The sequence below is a fragment of the Anopheles nili genome, chromosome 2, assembly GCF_943737925.1.
Source record: "Anopheles nili chromosome 2, idAnoNiliSN_F5_01, whole genome shotgun sequence".
NCBI classification, from domain to species: Eukaryota; Metazoa; Arthropoda; class Insecta; order Diptera; family Culicidae; genus Anopheles; species Anopheles nili.
Window position 1 is genome coordinate 10,702,684 of NC_071291.1, and position 22,229 is coordinate 10,724,912.

General features: G+C 50.1%; 1 protein-coding gene across 1 annotated transcript in view; it reads right to left on the reverse strand.

Moving 5' to 3' along the window:
* The window catches only part of LOC128730426 (uncharacterized), a 109,651-nt gene that overhangs the window by 70,709 nt on the left and 16,713 nt on the right, over positions 1–22,229 (reverse strand). The window contains exons 2-3 of the mRNA XM_053823473.1: positions 6,933–7,143; positions 4,438–4,559 (exon numbers count right to left, since the gene is read on the reverse strand). Of these exons, the coding sequence (XP_053679448.1) occupies positions 4,438–4,559; positions 6,933–7,143 (333 nt within the window). The remainder of the gene's footprint in view (positions 1–4,437; positions 4,560–6,932; positions 7,144–22,229) is intronic.

Consider the following 22,229-nt stretch of genomic DNA (forward strand, 5'->3'; position numbering starts at 1 on the left):
TCATAATTGGATTTGGTGGCGATTCTTCGTCTCCGGCCACATCGTTATCACCCGGGAAGGGAACGATTGCGCGATGGGTGCGTTTATTTGTCATTCATTCGTTTCAGGTTCTGCTCTCCCCACACCACTGTTCCTTGACTTGGATGGTGTCTCGAAATGGGACGTTAGTTGCCGCGTCACGAAAGGACTCAGTACCGAGAGCAAGCCGCGAGTTCTTCGCGCATCTTCAAATGATAGAGTCATTTCCACTCCTATCCACTTGTGTGATTACTTTGAAACTATTCTCTGTAAATCGCATCGCGCTTGGAAGGATATTTTGGGACATTTTACCCGACGAAAACGAACGCAAAAAGGGACACATTGTGTGGCATGCCTGAATCGTAACGCACCATCTCGGTGTGGCGCTCGTTGAACACAACAGACTGGGGAACGCCTTTTTAACAACTTTGATCTGAAGTTTTCCATCACTTTAGCTCGCCGTGCTTTCCCAGAATTCCATTACAGCATATCAAGGAATGCAAAACACTAGTGCATCACCATTTGACTTATCCTTGCACGACGAAAATGCGCTTTCTCGTGCAACGGTTGGCGTGTGAGTTTGGATGCTGGACGAGAAGGACTCTCAGTCTAGAAGAGCACCCATTTCTGCAAAAGGTGAGCACACATACTACTAGGAAAAGAAACGACCGGCACCATGAAAATGGAAGTTCATTTTGGCTCCGCTTCGGTGCAGTATTTTTATGCTTCGCTCGTTTGCACCCCGGAACGGTGTGTTGCTGCTGTTGATTTATGGTGCCGATGTCTGTTTGTTGCCGCGCGATACCAACCAACAGTGCGCTTGGAGAAGCGACCAAAGGACGACTGAACAATCCAGGGTAAAAAAAGAGCACGCTAAGCTTATTCGAGGTGAGGAATATACAACGTCTCTCTTTTATTTCTTTTCCGAGGATTTCACTCACTTACATCAGTGCTTCGTCAAATTAAAACACTGTTTCTGCTGCTGCAGCTGCTCCTATGCGATTTCTTCATTACCAGGAAAGACACAGAAGCATAACTGTGGCTTCGGTGTTATCATTAAATTTCATATGCTCCATCCCGTGCGCCGGTATCGTTTGGTGCTCCATCCATTTTCCTCGCAATCAGTACGCACTCTTAAGCAAGTGGAATGGTAAATTCCGTGTGTCATAATGTACACCTGCCTCCTCGGTACTTCCACTCGAAAAAGCTCCCAAGGATTCACTCCTACGGTCTGTGGTAAAACCTAAAGCTTAAACGAACCCACGCTGGTTGTAAATCAATGCAAAACGCCAAAAGCATTCCACGAGCATGCATTGGAACGTGATGGGTTTGATTTTTCGCTGGTCTCTGCAGCCCATGCTTTTATCGTTGTAGTATATTTTCTCCCGTTTTGCCCAAACGCGTGCTCATTGGCTGCCTTATCCTCACGTCCGCCACGTAAAGCCAAGCGGACAGAATTCTACGGAAGGCACAAAGGAAAAAGTACCACCCAAGCGCAATGTAACACGTCGAGGCGAAACGAGCGCGAATGTACCACTCATCCCGGACTAATGAAATCAAATCGAATTAATATCTATCGATCCACGGAACGCGCTGCAATCAGGCGAGCCCTCGCGGGAAAACCCCGCTCAAACGTTCCCGGAAGCGGAGGAAAACAAAGCACGAAGGAATTTCCCGCACCCGCAAGCGGATGAGTTATGGCTGCGGCGTGGGATGGCAGTGATGGTGGTCCCGGAAGTGCAGCCTTCCAATTCACGCGCGATAATGATGATATCGGAGCTTTTATCTCTCAATCGGCGCGCTTCGGATCGTGTTCCTCGTGAGAAATTCCCCCAGTGTGTCGTGACAGGATTTCCCCGTATGATATGGCGGTTCTTGCTAGGGACACAAGGCAACTGATTGGCGTGTGGGTGTTTGTGTGTGAGTTCACGCGCGATTTTTCTTCTTTCACTTCGACCGTCTTCACGAGCTCTCTCTCACTCGCTCTCGCATGCCAATCAAACGATCAATTTTCCGCGCGTTTCATGGGAGTCAATTTCAGCGACGCGTGCCCCCGGGATGGTGCGCTTATGATCACGACGACAGAACATCTCACGAAATATGGTCCATTTTGTAGAGGTTGAAAATAATGCAAATTGAGACTACTTTCACACGAGAGCCGAGAAAATATGTGCAAATTATGCTGATAGGTCTCGTCGTATACATATACATCCTTGTGCAGGCGAAAACGTTTTATTATATTCCGCTGCGACAACGACGTCGCTACGGCGAAAGATTATAACCTTCTTTTCCAACATTTAGCACCCATTCATACGTACGAAATATGGTTAAGAAATTCTTATTTAAATACACGCTGAATGCTAATCGAATGGCAATATTGGCAGAAACATTTCGGTCCGTATCAGCTTGCGAAATCTTGTGATTGCAGCACATGAAATTCCCTGCGATAGTTGTCCCTACGCGGCATTGCATTTTAAATTAAATATTAAATCAGTTTCAATCCTCTATTCAACATCACCTAATTTTGAGTCACCACAAAGGATATTGCATGGAAACACCATGGGATCGTAATTACAACAATCCCGTCAGTTATGTTCATGTCATCTCGCAGTCTTCCACACTCTCTCGAAATTATTTGTACCCAGGACATATCCGAAGGTAGCCAGCTCGTCTCGAACAGCAGCTGTCCGGATGACACGACCGCACCATCGAATAGTGCACATTTGCCGTGTCAGACAAAGTGACAGGAAAAGTGTTAAATTTGCCCACACCGTCCTTGACGTTGGTGCTTTCGCTCGAAGGACGAAACGCGAAAACACCGGGAAAACAATTCGTTCATCATTTCGCATTCAAAAACGGGAAAACTTCCGCCGCTTGGTGTGCGCTTCCCGAAAACAATAGTCCCTGTGCGCGTGTGGGTGTGTTTGAGTCAGACGCAGAGTTCGGTTCGGACAGGGCAAGTGTATCGTTTGCATCCGTGCTGGCAGCATCGCACGGCACAATTGCACTAATAATGCAGCCGAGCGACTCGCCCGTGCCGGGTTGGATCATCGTCATCCGCTTGGCACCAGAGACCACACTGAGCCGGAAAGGAAGAAATGTTTCCGTGATTATGAAACAGAACGTGGTGCCGGAGTGAAGAGTGAGCGTGAAGACAAGCGAACAAATTACTTTCAAACTGAAGAATGAAATTAGTTTTTCAGCTGCGCCCGAAAGCGCAAACACACGGCCAGTCGGTTGGGTGGAAGAACAAAACCACCGGAATGATTCCTTGTTGCATCCGAAACTGGTCCTTTCGCGTCGTATACTTTCTCTCTTGCTCTTGCTCTAAGGACAGGACAACAACAGCTGGCCATCAGTCCTTTTGGTGTGGTGGTTCGATGAAAGTAGAAATGCACCAAAAAGAAGGTCGTACGGCTCGCTCACGCGGACAAGTGCCTTTCAGTTAGCGACCGCAGATTAGTATGCATTTTCCAGGAACAAAACCACGAGCGAGCGAGCACGGTCATTCACGAGCAGGATATATTCAAGCGACTTTTTACGTACGATGGCGCACAAAATCAAGCTAAATGGAGAGAGAGAGAGGACCTCGGAAAACTCCTCTACTCCTGCCCTGAGCCGGTTAGGCATTCACGAGCCTTGGGGGCTTATGAATGTAAAATAAAATGGACTGAAAAAAATCCGCACCATGCTAGTTCCCGGGGCGGTAGCAAGCAAAAAGGACATCAGGCCAACCACCGTGTTTTTACACCGTTTGTACCAGCGAACGGACTGCATTAGCGGCATTTTCCACCGGCAGTGCACCGGTTCGAGTGTGGGGATCGCTCGAGTGGGAATTATACTTGTTGAAAAGCCATTTATATTTTCATTATGAATAATATTACCGATTTTTTTTGTTTTTCGTTTTTGCTCCCGCATTTCGGGGATTCTGTGCGCAGCCCGTAAACTTCATCCAAGCAACAGGACGTTGCGCCCGGCAACCGGCTCCAATTAAACGGGCTGGTGAGTTTGAGCCCGTAAATGCTGCTCAAAGGCTCTCTTGCATCGCGATCGCGCCGCAGTTACATCTGCCACTTGTAATTCAGCCGTTGCAGGCGAGCGCTTTACCAGAGACTGCGCTTTCAAATTCTCCCCAGAAGCTCATTCCGCATGGCTTCGTAATCGTATGCAAATTTGGATGCGGAAAAGTGCGACATAAAAAACGCTGCGTTCCACAGCGGGAGGATAAATGATTCGTCATTGCGGTGCTGTTTATCAACGAAACTTGCATGGAAACCATCATATATTGCACTACTTTGCTTTCTAGCGACGGAATGCACACATGTTGGTGATAAAATAATCATTTTCTAGTTGAAATTTATTTTTTGTGAAGTACCCATAGTGAATCTAGAAGAGTAAATGATTGCAGCAGTTGCTTACCTTCCACCGTGCCAGTGTAGATCCGCGATAGATCGTAGTCCATCGGGCCCTCGGTGTTTTCGATCTGAACATCGCGGGAAAACACCGACCGCGGGTCCTCCCGCAACACCAACCGGAAGTCGCTGGAAACGAAGAAAGAAAAAAAGAAAGAGCGTTACATCCGATGTCTCATTCATCACGAACCCATGACGCACTACCCCAAACCGACCGGGATGGATGCTAATCTATGCCGGTTTAATGTCCGCTTTGTACCCGAAACATCGCGGGGAAAACTTTTCGCATATAAACTCGTCCCTCGGCCGTGTGCTGGACGAAGAGTTTGGGTACCTTCCGGTGCCGTCCACCCTTACATTACATTCCCTATCACATGCCGGTGTGTGAGAGTTTTCATTTCTTTTTTCTCTCTCTCACTTGGACCGTAAATATGCTCGCTAGCCGTTACACGGTACCCTAGTCTGGGCTAAAATCTGCGCCCCCTCACAAAATGGGCGGGAAAATAGATGCAAAAAAAATCGAATAAAATAAACACGCAAGTTCGGCCATATTCTCGAGCTTAGGCCCCTAACCGTGGGGAAGCCATTTTCCGGTGTACCAAGGGAAAAACTTTTCCAACCACCACGCGCCACTCGGTGGTAAGTTGGCCGGCTTCTCTTTTCCTGCGGCCGAGCAGCTGTAGTGGTCCGTGCGCCACGAAGCGGCACTCCTTTTCACGGCAATTTTTGGAAACTGCCATCAACCGCACTTCACTACACCCGTTTGTGAACCCCCCCTCGTTTTTGTGCCACCACGCGATACGCTAACTTATGTCACCGGGAAAAGTTTGGCAAGTGCAAAACCAAAGTTTCCTGGAGCGCTGTAAAATGGAACGGCGCCAAGGGGGTCTCGGTCTTATCGGGGAGCCAGCTGCTGCCGCGTGGTTTGTACGCGGATGTTTCGTCCGCTTCCTGCATTTATCCCTACTCTACTTCCCGCACCGGAAAGCCTACAAAATGGTGGGTGAAAACTTTTGCTCCTATTTTTCACAACCACACGACGCAGGCCCGTTATAAAGTGGCCGCACAAAATTAATCACCGACGGAGGTTGCCTCCGATGAATGCATCAGCGAGTCGTTTGGGTTGCGTGTGCTCGTGGCGTCTATACGCGAACACGTTGATGAGTACGCATCACAAAGTAGCGCATGAATTGAACGCATCGTTCGCTTTCTGCAACGCGCTGAGTTAACCCGAGCATTCAAGTAGCTTCAAGTTGAGTCGCCAAACAAACCGCACTGAACCGACACCTACAGATTGTGTCGCCGGATCGTCCGCGGCAGCTAATCAGAGCGGCTAAACAATGTTTTAGGCCAGAAGTTTGTGTGACACAGGACACATGTACCCGACCTCGAGTACCTCTTCCCAACGGGGTGCTGCAAGGACTTTAATGAAAATGAGCTCTCGCGTCCCGATGCGGCACGAACCGGAGGCGTATTGGGCTCGAAATGGTCGAGAGGCACACACAACATCTATTGCAACATCTGCCAGACAAACGTACGCCCGTTCGAAGGCTGATGTACGACGACACACTCACGCAGAGTACTCCGTTAGGGCATTGGGTAACCAGCTCTACCGTCCGTACGACCGCCATCTCATTGCAATTCTCGCCTGCTGCCGGAGTGGCGATGCAACTGCGGGCGTTTCGGTCCTATTTCGAGCAACATCAACGACTACAACGAGCTCGACAACGACGACAACGACGACGGCATCGCCGACCGGAAACTTTTCGTCATGGTCATGTGCCGGTTTTGGGCTCGAGGGTGTGTCGGAAAAGCCCTCCCCAAGCCGGTCTAACGCAAGGCGAACACGGAGGACGGTGGCTAGTGCGGAGTGAGTGATGTTGCGACTGATTGGGCGTTGCTTTCGGTGGTGGTTCGTTTCCGCTCGTTCGCAGCTCGAGATTGGTTGGGAAATTGTTTTAATACGAATGAGCGCAACTAATGGCACAATTTGTTTGCGGGGACCGAGCACAACCATGCAGCTGGTATTGGTATGCAATCAATCGCTGCAATACGTTTCCTACATGAGGTCGAGAATGCTGCCCTGTGTCCATGTGGGGTGCTTGTTGTGGACAAATTTCTGTAGGGTTTCGTTAATGAATAGTTCACAACTAGCAGAATTTATCACAAAACCATTCCAGAACCCACAAAACGAAATGACATTTCCAATTGGGAATGTATGTGTTGCATGTTTCTCTTTTTTTGCTGTAATTTAAATTTAATCCATAGCATTTATAGACTCGTTTGCTTTGCAATAGCACGTGAAAAGTGAACGCGTGGAGCCCATGGAGATAAGGAGCTTGTGAGACGCCTGAAGGTATGCAACATGCATATCATCAAAAGCTCCACTCTCATTAATGGTTGCTTAGCTGCACTTAGTTCGTTTTAGCCTTTTAGCCCTATTTCCGCAACCCACCCGCAAGTGGGGAGTTCAACAAAAGGTGCCCCCCTTCATAAACCTACCGATCATGAGCCCGAAAGTTTAACCGCACGACGTTGGCAGGCCCGTACGCGGAAGAACCATGCTCGTAGTTGATGCTCCTGCGACGCCGTCGGTGCTGTTCGTGGTGCTGGTGGGCCTGCTCCAGCTGGGTACGATCGAATCGAGCCGGTTCCCAGTACCGGATGAACGGGTTGATCGTCGAGTCGGCTCCCCCGGCTGCCAAGTTTGGGGCTGTAAAGAGGAAACAGAGAGAGAGAGAGAGAGAGAGTGAGAGAGAAAAACGACAATGGAGAATTTGTTAAACGAACGGAAACAATCGCAGAAAATATGGACATGCCCCGACCGGGATGCATACCGGATGGCATGTACCGGTACCGGCATCGGTGCTAGCAATGGCCGGAAGGTAATTACAATGCGCACGAGAGTTGAATATAATCTCCACCGTCGGGACGCGACCGAAATCGAACGTGTACGCGCGTGGACGCGACCGTACCTGTCCTGTTTTCGTGTGCATTATAATTAACAGCCCCGCGGCGAATGCAACAAAATTCACGCCACCTGGCTGCGGGATGCCCCGTAGCCCAACGGCGGCAAGCATAAATTTTAATCCACCAGACACAATTACAGGATGCATCGCGATAAGCGAGGGTGGCTTGTAGATGGAAATTCGATAAGCAGCATAATTCATGCGTGGCTCCCCATCGAGCCGGAAAACCCAGAACCGAGCCCGTGTATACGCACGCACGCACGCACTGCGATGGTGTTGGTGCTGAGCTGGATCAATGCTGCGCTGCGAAAACACAATTAACTCCCGAAAATCCGAACATCCCGCCCATCCGCCGGTGTTGATGTTATTACGTTTAATTTCGAGCATTCGATTGACACAATCCCACCCACCCACGATCGAATGTCGGTTCTGCGTGTGCCGCATGTAATTACGCTGCTTAACGGCGGAAGGGACGGCCGATGGTTAAAGTGAACAAACGGAGCAAACATTGGCGCAGCACCGTTTCAATTATGGATCTGTTTGTCCGCTCGGGTGGGTGGCCTTTTGAAAGGCATACCGAGGCGCATTCGCAGGATGCATTTGGTCGAGCACCGGCCTATCCCTTGAGGCGCCGTGATTAACTTAATTGATATCGCTCCATGCACTGGCTATCCTGAGACCGTCTCATTCCGGCTTCTCAACCCAGAAGATCGTCGAATACGGGAAGGTACGTTTGAAGGCTCGTCCCTTTCTCTCTCTCTCTCTCTCTCGTTCGCACGTGCGGCAGCAAAAGGAGACGCACTTTTCCTTCCATCCTGCCAGCGAAGCAGCCACCGGGAGCAAACAGATTCTACGGATTTCAAATTACGCTGAGTACATCGTCGCCGGCTCGATGTAAACTCGATTTCAAGCCACGCCGCTTTCGCAGCAGCCCAACGCTCGAACAGGAACCGAGGCTCGTCTTGTTATTGCTGGAAAATTGCGAACGACCGGGCGTTGCCTTCGAGCGCCGAGTGGAAATGGTGTAGATGAAGCCCGGCATGAAGAGTGAAATTGGATTTAGCTCCCGGAGCGGAAATGTAACAAAGCCGTCAGCGTTTCCGTTGCGGCGGAATTCGATATTTGTCTTGAAAGCAGCGCGTATTGCCGCGTGTTCCGATGCGCACCAATCAATCAGCGATTCGTACGATTCGTACGGTTCTAACGCACTAAACTACGTCAGGGTTAATTGATGGATTGATTTGTCGCGTTATCAATTGGTAAAAAGCCGCGAACAGAGCGTGGTGTGTGGAATTTCCGATACGAATATTCCGTCCACTCGCGCTGCGCAACACAAATTGTGGCAAATGATGTCGCATATATATTTGGTAGAAAACGCAAATCCTATCAAATGCTTCCACTCAAACGAGCTTTCCATTTCCATGGAAACGCCACCGATGCCATCCAACGATGGGGGGGAAACGCGACTAATGCGATTTGCGAGCCCATTTGGTAGAGACGAGAGAAAAAAACACTCCATCCAAGCATGCTCTGGTGTGCTCATAAGCATGTTCGCCAATGCCGGATCAACCCCCACAGCACAATGCACCAACAATAGACACGCGCTTTTGGCCAGCGAATGAGCGAGCGAGCTATTTTTGGCCATCCAAATGGAAAAGGCCAAAAGGTGGCCCCTCTCGTGGTGGACGAACAGTTTCACGCCTAACGAGCCGGCGACGAGTCGATCGAAAAAGGACGCGGTTGCGTCGTCAGGGTCGGATTGGAAACCGGTACTAGCAGCATTTCGAGCAGCCGGTCGGGGATCACTCAACATCGCGCCCACTTTCACGAGATGGCGCGTGGATGGCCATCCACGGAAGCGGTTCGAGCTTAATGAGAGCAGCCTGTTTGAACGGCCATAGGCAGGCGATTAGGCGAAAGTGTGCTCGTTCCCGTATCTGCCTTGCCAACGATCTGCCGTGAGTCACGGTTTGATGATATCGCAGATATTAGCAGCATCTCGGGTGCTGCTAAATGTCATCCGGAATTGACATGAGGCATGTGACAGTGTTGTGATTAGGCACGTCATAACTCGCGTTTTTCTCACCATCTACACAAAGCTAGCTAAACAGATGATGATGACCTTGACTAGCTTGAAACGTACGCAGATTAAACGAATCCTTGCGAAGGTTCAACCCACAGGTTAGACAAAATATGGCTTCTTTTGCTTGCGGCAAAAAAAGCCATTTACCCAAACGATATCGCAGCATCTCCCAGAAATTACTCCCATTCACCGGACACAATTCACGTTCTAATCCTGAGCGAACACGGAATCTCCTCACAATTGCCGCTCGATGATGACCTTGTCACGTCTAATCTGCTGCCGGTCGTTGTTGTGTCAGGTTCTTCGTAGCCCTGGTCGTCCTTGCGGTGGTCCTCCAACCGGGTTCCGAACAAGGGCCATTTCAAGCCAGCCTCACTGAAGACAAACATCGCACCACAAACCGAAAAAAAACCCCGCAAATAACAAATGATGTCACTCTTGGTGGCAAGGCGAATGCATGGCGGGACTTGCCCTGGTAAGATTCCAATGCCAGCCAAGTTCAAGGTGCACTTTGTGTGGAGTACATCACAAGAATGCTCGGATGAGGCTAGCGAGAGAGGAAAGAAAACCTCGCAAACACAAAAACAAAGCAACCATCGCGTTTGATATCGCGTCCTTCGCGAACGGGTTGAAGGCGCAGTAATTCATGCACTTCCTCGTTCGGTTCAAGTTCCCTTTCAAGAGCCACGTCCCAGCGAGACGTCCCTGAAGGGTTTAAGTTACCAGGCAACCGTACACAACCTGCTACGGCTGCTGCGTCGTTCGCGCTTGGGCAATCTCGCGCTCAACCGCCATGTCAAACTTGTCACTTCTCGTGGCCAAGGTCACTGGCAACGTAGACCACCCGCGTCATGCTCCAGATACAGCCTCCACGGATGGGGCGCGATGTTTGCCTCGTGTTCGTTTGGCGCGTTACCAAATCCCAGTTCGATTGGCCCGCGTCGAAGCGAATAAAGCCAGATGGCCAGATAACACGTGCCGCCCGGGAGCTGTAACGCTTCTTTTTCGTCCGCGGCGCATTTTCTTTTCGACCGTTTTCCCCTTCTGTTGTTCTTTCTTTTGCGACTTCACCACCCGGTCACCCAGAAACCCATTCACTCGACGAGCACGTCCAATTAAACCGATAATGAGCCCGCGTTATCTGGCGCTTTTATTCGCCGGTCGGGCCACCGGGAGCTTTCCCTTTTTTTTTCGCTATCATCGCGGAGAGATGGGCCACAAGACGCACTCTCTCTCTCTCTCTCTTTCTCTCTCTCTTTCTCTTTCTTCACCCATCCCCCCAGAGCTCGATGGCTTTTGTCCGTGGCCGTTCTCCATTTAGATCGCCTCCTCATCGCCCTTTTTCTCCCAGAGCGGGGAGGCCGGTTCGAGAGGGCTGTGGCGCGTTCGATTGTTTCACCGTTGACAAAGCAGCAGGCAACAGAAACATGCACGCATCCGCCCTAAAGCGTTGCCACGAGCAAACAAAGCCCAACGCGATTTGGAAATGAGAAAGCAAATGCCTCACCTTTTTTTTGCCTTCCTTAAGTTGCGCTCGATTACGAGATGGAGCTTTGCGTTCGTTTTTCTCCACTCCAATCGCTTATCGAGTGCCTGAGTGTGCGTGTGTGTGCGTCTACCTCTCAGCCCGTTTCGAAGAGGGAAATTAATTGCACGATAATAAGACGCCTTCGCCTTCGATATTCACGCTTATGGGGAGGAAAATCTCATCATTGTCGAGCTCGAGCTCATTCCGCTGCGTGTTTGCGTGTGTAGGTGAATGGAAAGAATCGAAAGAAGCATCCATTCGGTGCCATTGTGGTTCGCAAGTTGACGAATCTTTTCCCCCCGAGAGACGACAGAAAAGCACGGATGAAGCTCGCGAAACATCAACCCGAAAAAGCAATCTACCCAACCCGACTATACTCGCACCATCAAACCCATCAATGTCGGGCCGTCGTAATGGTTGCGGAGCGATGAATCACTGCTACTGTGTTCCGTGTCCTTTTAGTCCTTGTGATCGAGCACCGATCGGTCGGACCATTATCGCGTCTCGATGGATGGCGTAAAAAGTGGAACGGAGATTTGTGCGGTAACGTGACGATGCGAATGTGATCGATTAATTTGAGTAGCATTGGATGTGTTTTTCGAATTCTGCCCCCCGCTTTATGGGCAGTTGCTTTGTGTTGGTAATGAGCAGCAAAAACAAAACAAAGCGAAAAACAATCATAACTGCTCGGGAGGGAGCGTTAATTTAATTGAAGCACTCCTGTGTGCCACGGAAGCATACAACACTCGCATAATTACATCCTGCGGCGCACCGTCACGGTGGAAGAAGTATTTTCAATCTCAATACACCCGTTGAAGGCTGCCTTTTGTTGAGAACACTTTCCCGGAATCGCAATTCCCCGGCCTACACGTGAATATGTAGAAGGATTTTTTGCAGGCTTTAAAAAGGAAAAAGCCCTGAAAACCCCAACTCGCATCCCAAAGTGGCCAAAAACACATCAATGCCTTGCCATCTCTCACTCTCAAACGCCCAATTAAAACGTTAATTAAACGAAGTAGCGATGCGCTTTCCTCGAGCACCGAGTACCGCAATCGGTTCACGCACCGAGCCAAACAACCCCGAAGGGATCCTTGAGCAGGACGCGGGTTCTTTATTATTTTATAATTTTCCACCCAACTCCAACGCACGGCACAGTTCGCCCACATTGTTTTGGAGGATTGGAGTTGAGCCTGACTGTGCCTGTCAAGCCGTTCCAGTGCGTGGTAAATCTCGCTGTGATGAAGATCCTTGCCGGTGTGGGAGGATTTGTTTTTCTCTCTCCCTCTCTCGAGGTCTTGGCGGGAAAGGCGTCAACCACGCGACGGGATGGGGTTGATTTTTAATTCAGCACACAACTCAACGAGCCTGCGGCTCGTTGTCTCGTTTGAGCAACAATGCAACCTCCCCCCGACAGTGATGGCTGGCTTTGACGAAGCTGGGTGCTGATGAGTGTTAATAATTAAAATCATCAATTAACCCGATTCCCTCGTGATTCCTGCGTCGGGTTGAGGGGTTGATTTCGCGGTACGCCAGCATACACACAGGGTGGCACATCAAACATTCACGTGCGCAAATAATGTCGTCGAACAGGCCACCCTTTTTGGTGGGCCACCAGCAACGGAATGACGTGACCTCCACATGCATCCGGCTTTGACGCGTTGCAGTCGATTGCAAAATGTTGAGCCCGTCGGATGAATAATTCAACCGTGCCGTCGAGAGTCACACCTGGGTGGCTTATGCCACCGAAACATTGCTGCCAATCGATGGTGGCCACCCGTTCACCCCACGGGAGGTGGGAGAATGAAATGATTATCAAATTTGCAGCCCACCGGATTGCAGCAGAACTGAGCAATGTTGTTCCACTTCAACGCAGCAGGCAATTGCTGCCACTGTGGCTGTCTTTAAACGCAGCATTTATTGGGGGGTTCGAAATGCATTTTTCAATCACGAATTGAGCAATCAAATTCATAACGAGATCAAAAATATTTGCACGCACAATTACTGGGAATATTTTGAAAAACAAAAAAATTTGGCAGCATTCGATCAAAGGAACCCATGAGATGAAATAATTTCCAATGCCATGCAAATCATTAATGAATGAATTGGCGTTCACATCCATTAGCTGATAGCGAAGGCAATCTCCATTCAACAACATTTTGTACGAAAAAAAAAATAGAGCACATTTAACGATTACTATCACCTGACAGGATCCTGGTGCCTGGGACAAAGCCCACCCGAACAATGACGCGATAAAGCAACGAGCTGTGAAGGGTTTCGCAATCGCTAAGGTCGTCAATCATGCCACCGCCAACGAGAGCGAGACGCCAGGGTCGAAATCAAAAATTAAGTCAATTTCATCGTCCTCACAACGATGGCAACGAGACGCGATGGCACGATAACACCGCCAGGGAGCCACACCCACGCGCGAACGTCAATGAACTAACTGAGCACACCGCGCGAATAATGTGGAAATCATTTGCATCCCTCCAGCACCGACGCACCCAGCCGACGGAAAGCGAATCCCCTAACGGAACACGAATCCTGTCACGTTGCAACCTTCCCGCCCAGGGAACGTGCCCAGCATGGTTGATCCTAGCGACGAGCTGCGCCCACGTTTCAGGTCGCTCAAGCGCTTCCAACGGCACCCGTGGAACCGTTCGGCATAAAAGTTAATAGTGTCGTTATAATCCCCGACCCGGCGGGCTTCCGTCGAGTGTCCGATCCCCGACGGAAGATGCGGCCAGATACATCCGCTTATACCCCACGTGGCCCAACTGCGCGTCGAGAGGTTGGTTCTATTTTTGGTCCATTGGTTCCAACGCCTCATACTCTGACGCCTGGCTACTTGAGTGTGTGGGTGGTGTGGCCATGAGTCGGTGGAAAAAAAACAGTCAGGACGGGGTCAGGGAAGATCCGCTGTCCGCGTTGTATTTGTACAAATTATCTGCGATTTTCCCAGTCCGCCCTGTTCGTCGGTTCGATCGGTTGAAGGAAGACGATATAACGGTGGGCGGATTGAAGTAAAAAAAAAACTCCCGAACCACCCGAAACGACGTCACGATCCGCGCGGGAACGCGTGATTTCATCCTTGGCCGCTTCATTTCCACGACCCCAGTGGAAACTCGCCAACATCAAGAAACTTAAACTTGATCGCTCGGTATAAAAAAAAATTTTCCTCCTCCCAGTGGGGTTCGAAATTTTCTTGCCACTGTTTCCACCGCTTGACCGTAACCTTCGGTGGTTTCGCTTTTCCATTGCTCGGGAAATCGTATCGATTTTCCTGCCATCTGCCCACCACAAACTCGTTCCGCCCGGTGCAGTTTTTCGCGTTCCGATTCACGCACTCGTAAGCGCGAAGGCGAATTGGCGCATGCAGAGGAAAATCCAGCATATGTGTGTGGGTGTGTGTGTGTGTGTGTGTGTGTGTGTGTGTGTGTGTGTGTGTGTGTGTGTGTGTGTGTGTGGTGTTTTTGCCACCCCAGCACGTGCTTCCTAAAGCCGGTGGTGAACACCACCTGCAAGGCCGGTAAGGTGCTTATGGGTTTTGAATCGCGTGACACGTTTACGGTGCGAGTGCGCTATTTCGGTGTGGTTCAATTCTGCGGAAAAGCCCGACGATTTATTTACACCCGGGCTTCGCATCGATCGATTAATTTGCTTTCGGAAGCACTCAAACAAATTGGGGCGAAGTTCCTCTTCCTCTTCTGAGAAGCACGAATGTCTTGCCGAAGCTTTACGGGTCGGTTCGCTACGTTCACCGAAACTCGTTTCATACATAGGACTAGGGAGAGAATCTAAAAACAAACATCTCGTCTCGATGGATCGCTTTGGATGTAATAATAAAACTCCTAAACGTGGCCGTGCCAGAGCGCTTGATCCGGTTCAAGCTTGTTCGCCAATTAGACGAGAACTTTCGTGAGTGTGCTGCGCCAAATAAAACGGTAAAAATAAAATAAATCGCAACCTCCAGCGACCCACCAAAGCCTTCCAGCCACAACCATCCACTTCCACTACACTTGCATTGGCTTGCGAAACGATTTCCTGGACCCGGGTGCACTTGCCGGAAGTGCGCACTTATCGATGCTTCGACGCAAAAACTCATAATTTCAACTTAGAGCCGTGCACTTACTCGATTAAAGCTCTCTCTCTCTCTCTCGCTCAGCCACTTCACGACCCACCGGACGCGGCCATATGGCGCGGTGCATTTGTCGTTGCCGCACTCGAAAAAAAAACACTCCACTGCATGAGAGTGAAGCTGCATTATCCTTCTGCGCAAGGTCCATACGGTGCGCCCAAAAATAACTTCAATGATTACAACATCATCTCGCTGGTCGACGACTCGAGCGAAACGTAATGGATTGAGCTAACGCAAAAGTCCACCACTTCCACGTTGGCTCCGGAAAAATGGTTCTGGTTCTCTCAATTTTTATTCCAGCGCATACTTTCGGTTAATGGACCATACAAGCGAAACGTGACCGTTCAAGCTCATGGTTGGAATGCAAATTTTAGCAAAATTGGTTAAGCAAATCCCTTTTTCGTCGAGCCTCAAAGCACTTCTGCCTCGAACGCACGTGCTCGAACCACTTCCGGCGAACAGATGGACGGATCCATCAAGCATCATCATTTGCCGATTGCGGTCGGTTTGGTGTAAAACATGCGCACGGAACAACATGAACACATGGTTTTATGTCTACTTTATAAGCTTCCAAATAGAACAAACCATCCGATTAACTCCACAAGGTCTGAGTGCCACATGCTAGCATAAAAACCGCTCGTTCGTTGCTCGGTTTCTCGACGCGCTGAATTTTCCCACATTCGCCTATGCCATCTTGAGCGCCATCGCGCCAGCTCAATTATGCTTTCGCCCGGGCTCAATCGCGAGTCTGTGTATTCCTCTTTTTCCGGTCAAAGCTGCTCGGGATCCATTAAACTGACACCAAACTACACCGACGAAATGGGTCTTTTGAAGAACAAAAAAAACACATTCCTCTCGCATACACCCAAACAACCTTTGCCGAACGATCTAGCAGCGGGCGAGTGCACCGAAGAAAGGGCAAAAAAACATAAGCACCAAGCCACACAAACTGCCAACGTCACGTTCGTGTCATCAGCCGGGCTAGGGGTGGATTAGTAAGGTTCAAAAAATAACGCTCCACACATAAATTCCCTCACGGCGGAAGGACGATTTCCGCTCCATCATCGCGGCAGCGCCACCGAAAGGGCCGGTGTGGGTGTGCCGGTACGAAAACAACAGCAAAAAAAACCGCAACCCAACCAACTCTACAGGTACTAGAGGCACCTGAGCTATACACATATACCCCGGTGGGGTAATGATAAGGATCTTTCCCGAGCCCGAGGTGTAGTTTTCCGTAGATTTCCCGGCACTCTTTCGGGGGAGCTGGCCCACTATAAAGCATATGTCAGTGAATGCATCAGCGAGCGTGTACGTGGGTTAGAAGCAACTACACGGGCAGAAAAAAATACAACGTTAAAACGTGGTGAAACGAGCTGATGAAATTATACGGCCAACCCCGGTGAGGGTCGCCTCCAAGCCCTCCGAGAACGCAGCAACAACGGCAACTGGTGAAAGGCGCAAAAAAAGCTGATCTTCCCGCCTACTCGGACGGCGGCAACGCCCAAGCAAGCATATTTTTATGAAACGAAGCAACCCGTGCGTTCGTATGCGGGTTGCCACGGTTAATGGTCGAGCCATAAAACCGTCCGGGCTAATACCACCATCCTCTGGTGGCGTTTCGAGAGTAGTTTCGCCTCAAACTGTAGTGCCGGTGTGGTTGTCCTCACACTTGAAGCCGGTCGGTAGGCATCTTAACGATGACTGTCGACGTGCCGGGTTGAGATGTGCCCTTTTCGGTGCCACTTTCGGTGGGCCAATCTTCTATCGGGTGGGCGCAATCGAACCTTGACGCGCGTGAGCTCACCTTGAAGTTCGCCGAATGACCACCGACGGTGAGTAAATTACCTTTTCGCAGTTATGCTTCACGGCGTGTTTCTACGACGACGTTCTGTTGCTCATACGTCTTCGTCTCGGTTTGATATCAGGTGAGAAGAAAGCATCACGTTACACGTCCATGCCCAGCTCGGAATCGGTGGAATTTGCATCCAAAGTCATGGACCGTGGTTTTCCAAGAAGAACCTCTAGAGCGAGTAACGAAACGAGATGAACTGCCCGAAGGAAATGTGACGCCCGTTCGGAAGCCGTTCCTGGAGTTCGTTCCAAGAACACACCACGCAAAAGCACTACCGGGTTGATCCGACATAAAAGCGTCCCTTACTGCTGCTCGTGGACATTTGGGGAAGAGATTTTTGTGGCATCTCTCGTCGCCACAATTACGGACACGCACCGGGCAGCATGCTTTTGCGCCAACCGCAAAAGACCATTACCACTCACCAAAAGGAACCCCGACAAGGACACTTCTGTCGCTAGCATACCGTCGTTGGGCGAAAAAGAATTTCCGGAAAATGGTGCTCAACATTTCCACTCAGCATGCCGTTTTTGGCCGGAAAATATAAAGAAACAGCTCCTAATAACAACCGGCCGCACAATAGAGTTCGACCACGGTTTGGCCTATTAATAGCGTTTTGTGAATTGGCTACCATTTTGGGGGCAGGAATCCCAATTTTCAATTTCCCCGAGCCCGTCGCCGTCCAGAATGAAGCCCTGCTTTTCCTTTGCATTCCGCTGCCAGGCATTCCCCATTTGGCCCGCTCGGTGCGGAAATATTGGAGACTTTTCTTTTGTAACACAAAATTGAACGCCGCTTTCAAGAATGATATTTTCGGCAAAAATTCCAATTCTCCCGGAATTTGCGATTGCCTGTCGTCTGGGTTTCGATGCGATGGAGCGCTTGCTTAGCATTTTCCGCGTGGGACAGCATGATACTAAAAGCAACACATCGCAGTCCAACGCCCTCGCGTTGGTGTTTGTGCCTGTGTACTAGTCAATTTTGTGCCCCCATTCTAACAGTACTTTCCGTCCGTGCGACCAAACAGCGTGCGATTTCGATTAAACGATGCAATTTGTCCGTGGTCTGCGTGAGAAAACGAAAGAAGTTGATGGAAAATCCCACCTCCAAAGACTGCATGTGTGTGTGTGTGTGTGTGTGTGTGTGTGTGTGTATGTTTTTTCCTTTGCTCACCCGTCACGCCTCAGTTCGTTTTTCCGCTCTCAGGCCCGTCACGCAACGTCCCGGACAAACCTTCCTGCCACGGAAGGCGTCATAATTGCACGCACAAATGACGCCCGAGCGAAGACGTTGCAACCGAACTGCGTCCTCGAGTTAATCAATTACACCGCCACCGGGTTTGTGTTGCGTTCCGGCCAATGGCCACATGGTGCCTCAGGACGCTCGGGAAGCAGAAAAGCTCGAGCACCGTTTTCCCGGCCACGTCGCCCGAGGGAAACTCCACTGAATGGCTGCATTTCTCCGTGCCCGAGCAGGCAGGGATTGTAAATATTTATGTTAATTGTTTTGACGCACCCCCTTAACCGAAAGAGGGCTCGGGGCAACCGAGAAAGGCACCAAGAGACTCGTTCAGCTTGCGTGCCGAGGTGCTCGAGGTAGGCAACGTTAAGCAACCGTTCCAACAACTCGCAACGGCCTGATGTGAAACCGATAAGCTGTCCGCCGCTCGACAGCTCGGTTGCTATTGCAAGTGGACCGAGTTCGGGGTCGGTTTGCCAAGACACCGTCGATTGCAGACACCGCCGGTGCCGAAGCAGTAATCCTGAAATCAACTCCCCTGGAAACCGCAGTGCGATCGATTATTTATGAGTACCCAACCGGCAAGCGGTTGAAAGGATTTGTGTCTGAGTGGGGGTGACTGCGAAGAAGATCCTGCCCTAATCTGGGTCGAACATCGGTGTGTTGGGAGAGTTAAACCGTTCCAGCTGCAGGTGGCAATTGGATGGGATTAGCCGTAGGATGTCGCAGCGAAATCGCAGGAAAACACAAAAAAAAACGAAACAAATCGATTGATTTGCCTTCGATCGGCGAAAACATATTGACGAGTTCAGCGGTAGTGTTGCTTTTCCTCGCACCGGTGCGGCTGTTGCCATCGGAAACCGTAATATACCGGCAATCTGTATGGCTCCACGAAAGCGAGAAGCTGCTTAACATATTTTGAAGCAATAGCAACGGATCCAACTGTCGCGGTGTGCGGAGTTGTCGCATCTTCCCGTAATACCGTTACGCAGGAACCTCAACATAAGGCAACCTAAACATACACACACACAGAGCCGGTCTATCGATGTAAGAAACCACCCTAGACCTCTGGAGAAATTGACGAAAGCTGTCGACGGTGAACAGATTGCTCCGGGACGACACAAAATTTGCTGGTTTTTTATTATTTTCTCGCTAATCCCCCCGACTCTTTCCAGTGCGCCCGAATGTATGCTTGCCGCACGACAGCTCGCTCGTGATCCTGTACGTGGGACGTCCTACATTGTCCTTTTTTTTTGGTTTTTGATTCACCACGACACACCCGTGGCTGAAGGAATTCCAATATTTTTCCGGCCGCTTGTGGGTGAATCAGACACACACACACATTCGGGAAAAAAAGAAACCACTGTGAAAACACATTCCTCACCAGATTGAACGCTCGAGGGAGGACGATAAACCGAACAAGCGACAAAATCGCAGTCGATTTTTTCCGATAACACCGAACCAGCTCGTTCGTTCAGGCGTGTGTTTACGCGTTCAAATATTACACGTGTAGCACTTTCTATGATTACACCCCGAATCAGGGCTTCATTTACTGGGCGAACCTTCGGAGAAGTTAGCAATGCCCGAACGATGGGTGCCATCTTGGCGAGCAGAAAACACCAACGACCAGGACCTGGCGGCCATTTTACTAGCGCTCCCAAAGGGGCACACCGCAAAGCGCTCCCGTTTCACCGCAAATCCAATCCAATAACCGAGACCGGGCTTATATAGCGCAAGCTGATGACCTCCGCGTCGTGGGACCGGCCTCCATCCGACGCAAATGGGGCCACTTCTGCGCACCTTGGCGCTTAACGCAAGATCACTCACTTGGCGAAGACGTACGTGTAATTAACTCGCGGTCGGCCGCTCCCGGTCCGGGGCCCGAGTAAATTACCACCGATGCGGCAGAACGAACCGGCAGTCACTTCCGACCGCCCGGTGGCAAGATTGGAAAACTTTCCGACCTCGTTGCATTGAGCGCCATCGTCATCGTCGACGACGTCGTGGTTCGTAATCAACCACCACCGGTGCTGATCCATGATGGTGCAGCATCTGTGGAGCGCGAGCCACGGGAACTGATCCGCCGAGCTAATATGCCGAGCTTACGCGTCTACTTCGGCCTAATGAGGGCTCGAGATAAACCGGCTCCGGCGTGTAATTACGCGTACGCATCTTCACTCTACGATGCGCCGATGCCTCTACACGAGCGCATGTTATTAGCCCTTCTCGGTAGCCTTACCGCACATTGCCCAACCACCGGGACCTGGAAAAATGGATGCAGTGGAAAACAGAACGACCGACGCATTTTCCAATAATCGACGGCTTCATCGAGGGTTTTGTTAGAGAGGTGGAAAAAAAAATATGAAATGCACCAACGCACCTTCGAACGGTAGCCGTGGATTGAGACACCGAACATCCTTTCCAAACGGGAGTGCCTTTCGTTGCACAAAGTGCTTGCGTAAGTGCCCGGAAAGGGGTGAGTTTTCCACATACACACACACACGTTCCCAAAGCCGCTAGAAGTGCACTCCTTTGGCTGCACAAGCCGCAACTCCGGGTTGGTTTCGTGAGTGGATCAACGAAGACAACGCCAATGCCTGCGGCTGGTTGACTCAGCCTCTTGCCGATGGAAATGCAAGCCACTGCAGGTGGTGAACGTGCTGCATTTGGCGAACCCAACCTCGTAAGCCGAACCCAACGATGCAATCCTGTGCACGCTTCCAGCATCCAAATTGAGTTTGAAATTTTGATGAAAAATATTTCCGGCCCCAGCACGGGTAGATCGCTCACGTTTCTACGCCACGACACCGAAACGATGGTGCGGCATAAAAGCCTCTAATGTGCTTGGCGGTTTGCTGGAACGATCGCACGAAACCAACTCTCCTCTCGGCGCTCGAAGATTATAATAGTTTTTGGAAAACTTTTACACATCGCTGGTGGTAAATTAAATCTCTAATCGAACACCGATCCACCTCGATCGATCCGGCAATCGGTGGTGCGCTTATCCTTATGAAGTTGATGCAGTTGATTCTACTTGCAGTAGGCGGCGCTTGTTACAACCGGGTGGAAGCTCTCTCGAGGATTGGATAGCCAATTTGATGGCTTAATAAAAGCCTCTTTCACTTTGTTTTCTTTGTTGCCCAAGTTGGACCGTTCAGCGGAAAACGGTACTAGCCTCAGCGTTCACAAGAGACTGGCGCGAGGGAATAGAATTTGGGAAAAAAACCAAAACGGGACACATTTTGGACGTCAAATTTGCGACAAAACAAGGCTTGCTTTTCTCGGGTTTTTCAAGTATTTTTATCTGGAAGAGAAAGCCAAAGCCTAATGCCGTCAACCCACGTCCCGTTCGGTGGTGAACCCGTATCACTTGTGACGCAGACAGCGAGCGAGCTAGAACAGGTTCAACTCGATGCAGATTACGAGACTACCACAGTCGACTGTTATTTCTTCACGCGAAAAACCACCCAAACAGAATTCTAACCGATTGTCGTTACAACTCCCTCTCGAGTGGTTTATTCGCTTGCTTTTTTGCTTGAAACATTTCAATCATTTCTCAATTCTGACTAGTGTGCTGGTCTTCATTTCATTGTCCTTTTTCGTTTCCTTCAGTCACTTGACATTCTTGTCTCGCACACACTGGGGCGTTGTTCACCATGACCTGACCATTCGACCGTCGAGCATTGGCTTCTTCCGAAAGGTCGAGTTATCGCTTTTCCTTCGCCGGTTTTACCACCCGAAAAGCCGCAATAAATTTAGCCATCACCGTTGGCTTACCGTGTTCGATTTTATGTTTCACTCGGCAACCCGGCAGGATAGGCCCCTACCAAGGGCACGCTCTCTCCGACAGGTTCACCGAATCGAATCGATAATCACTTCCGGTTCAGGGAATCGGCAGCAATTAGAAATATTTCATTCCGCAACTCGGAAAATGAAGACGAATGCCGTCAAACAAACTTGGGCGGGTGTGAATGGAAGGAAAACCCTCTGTTTCGA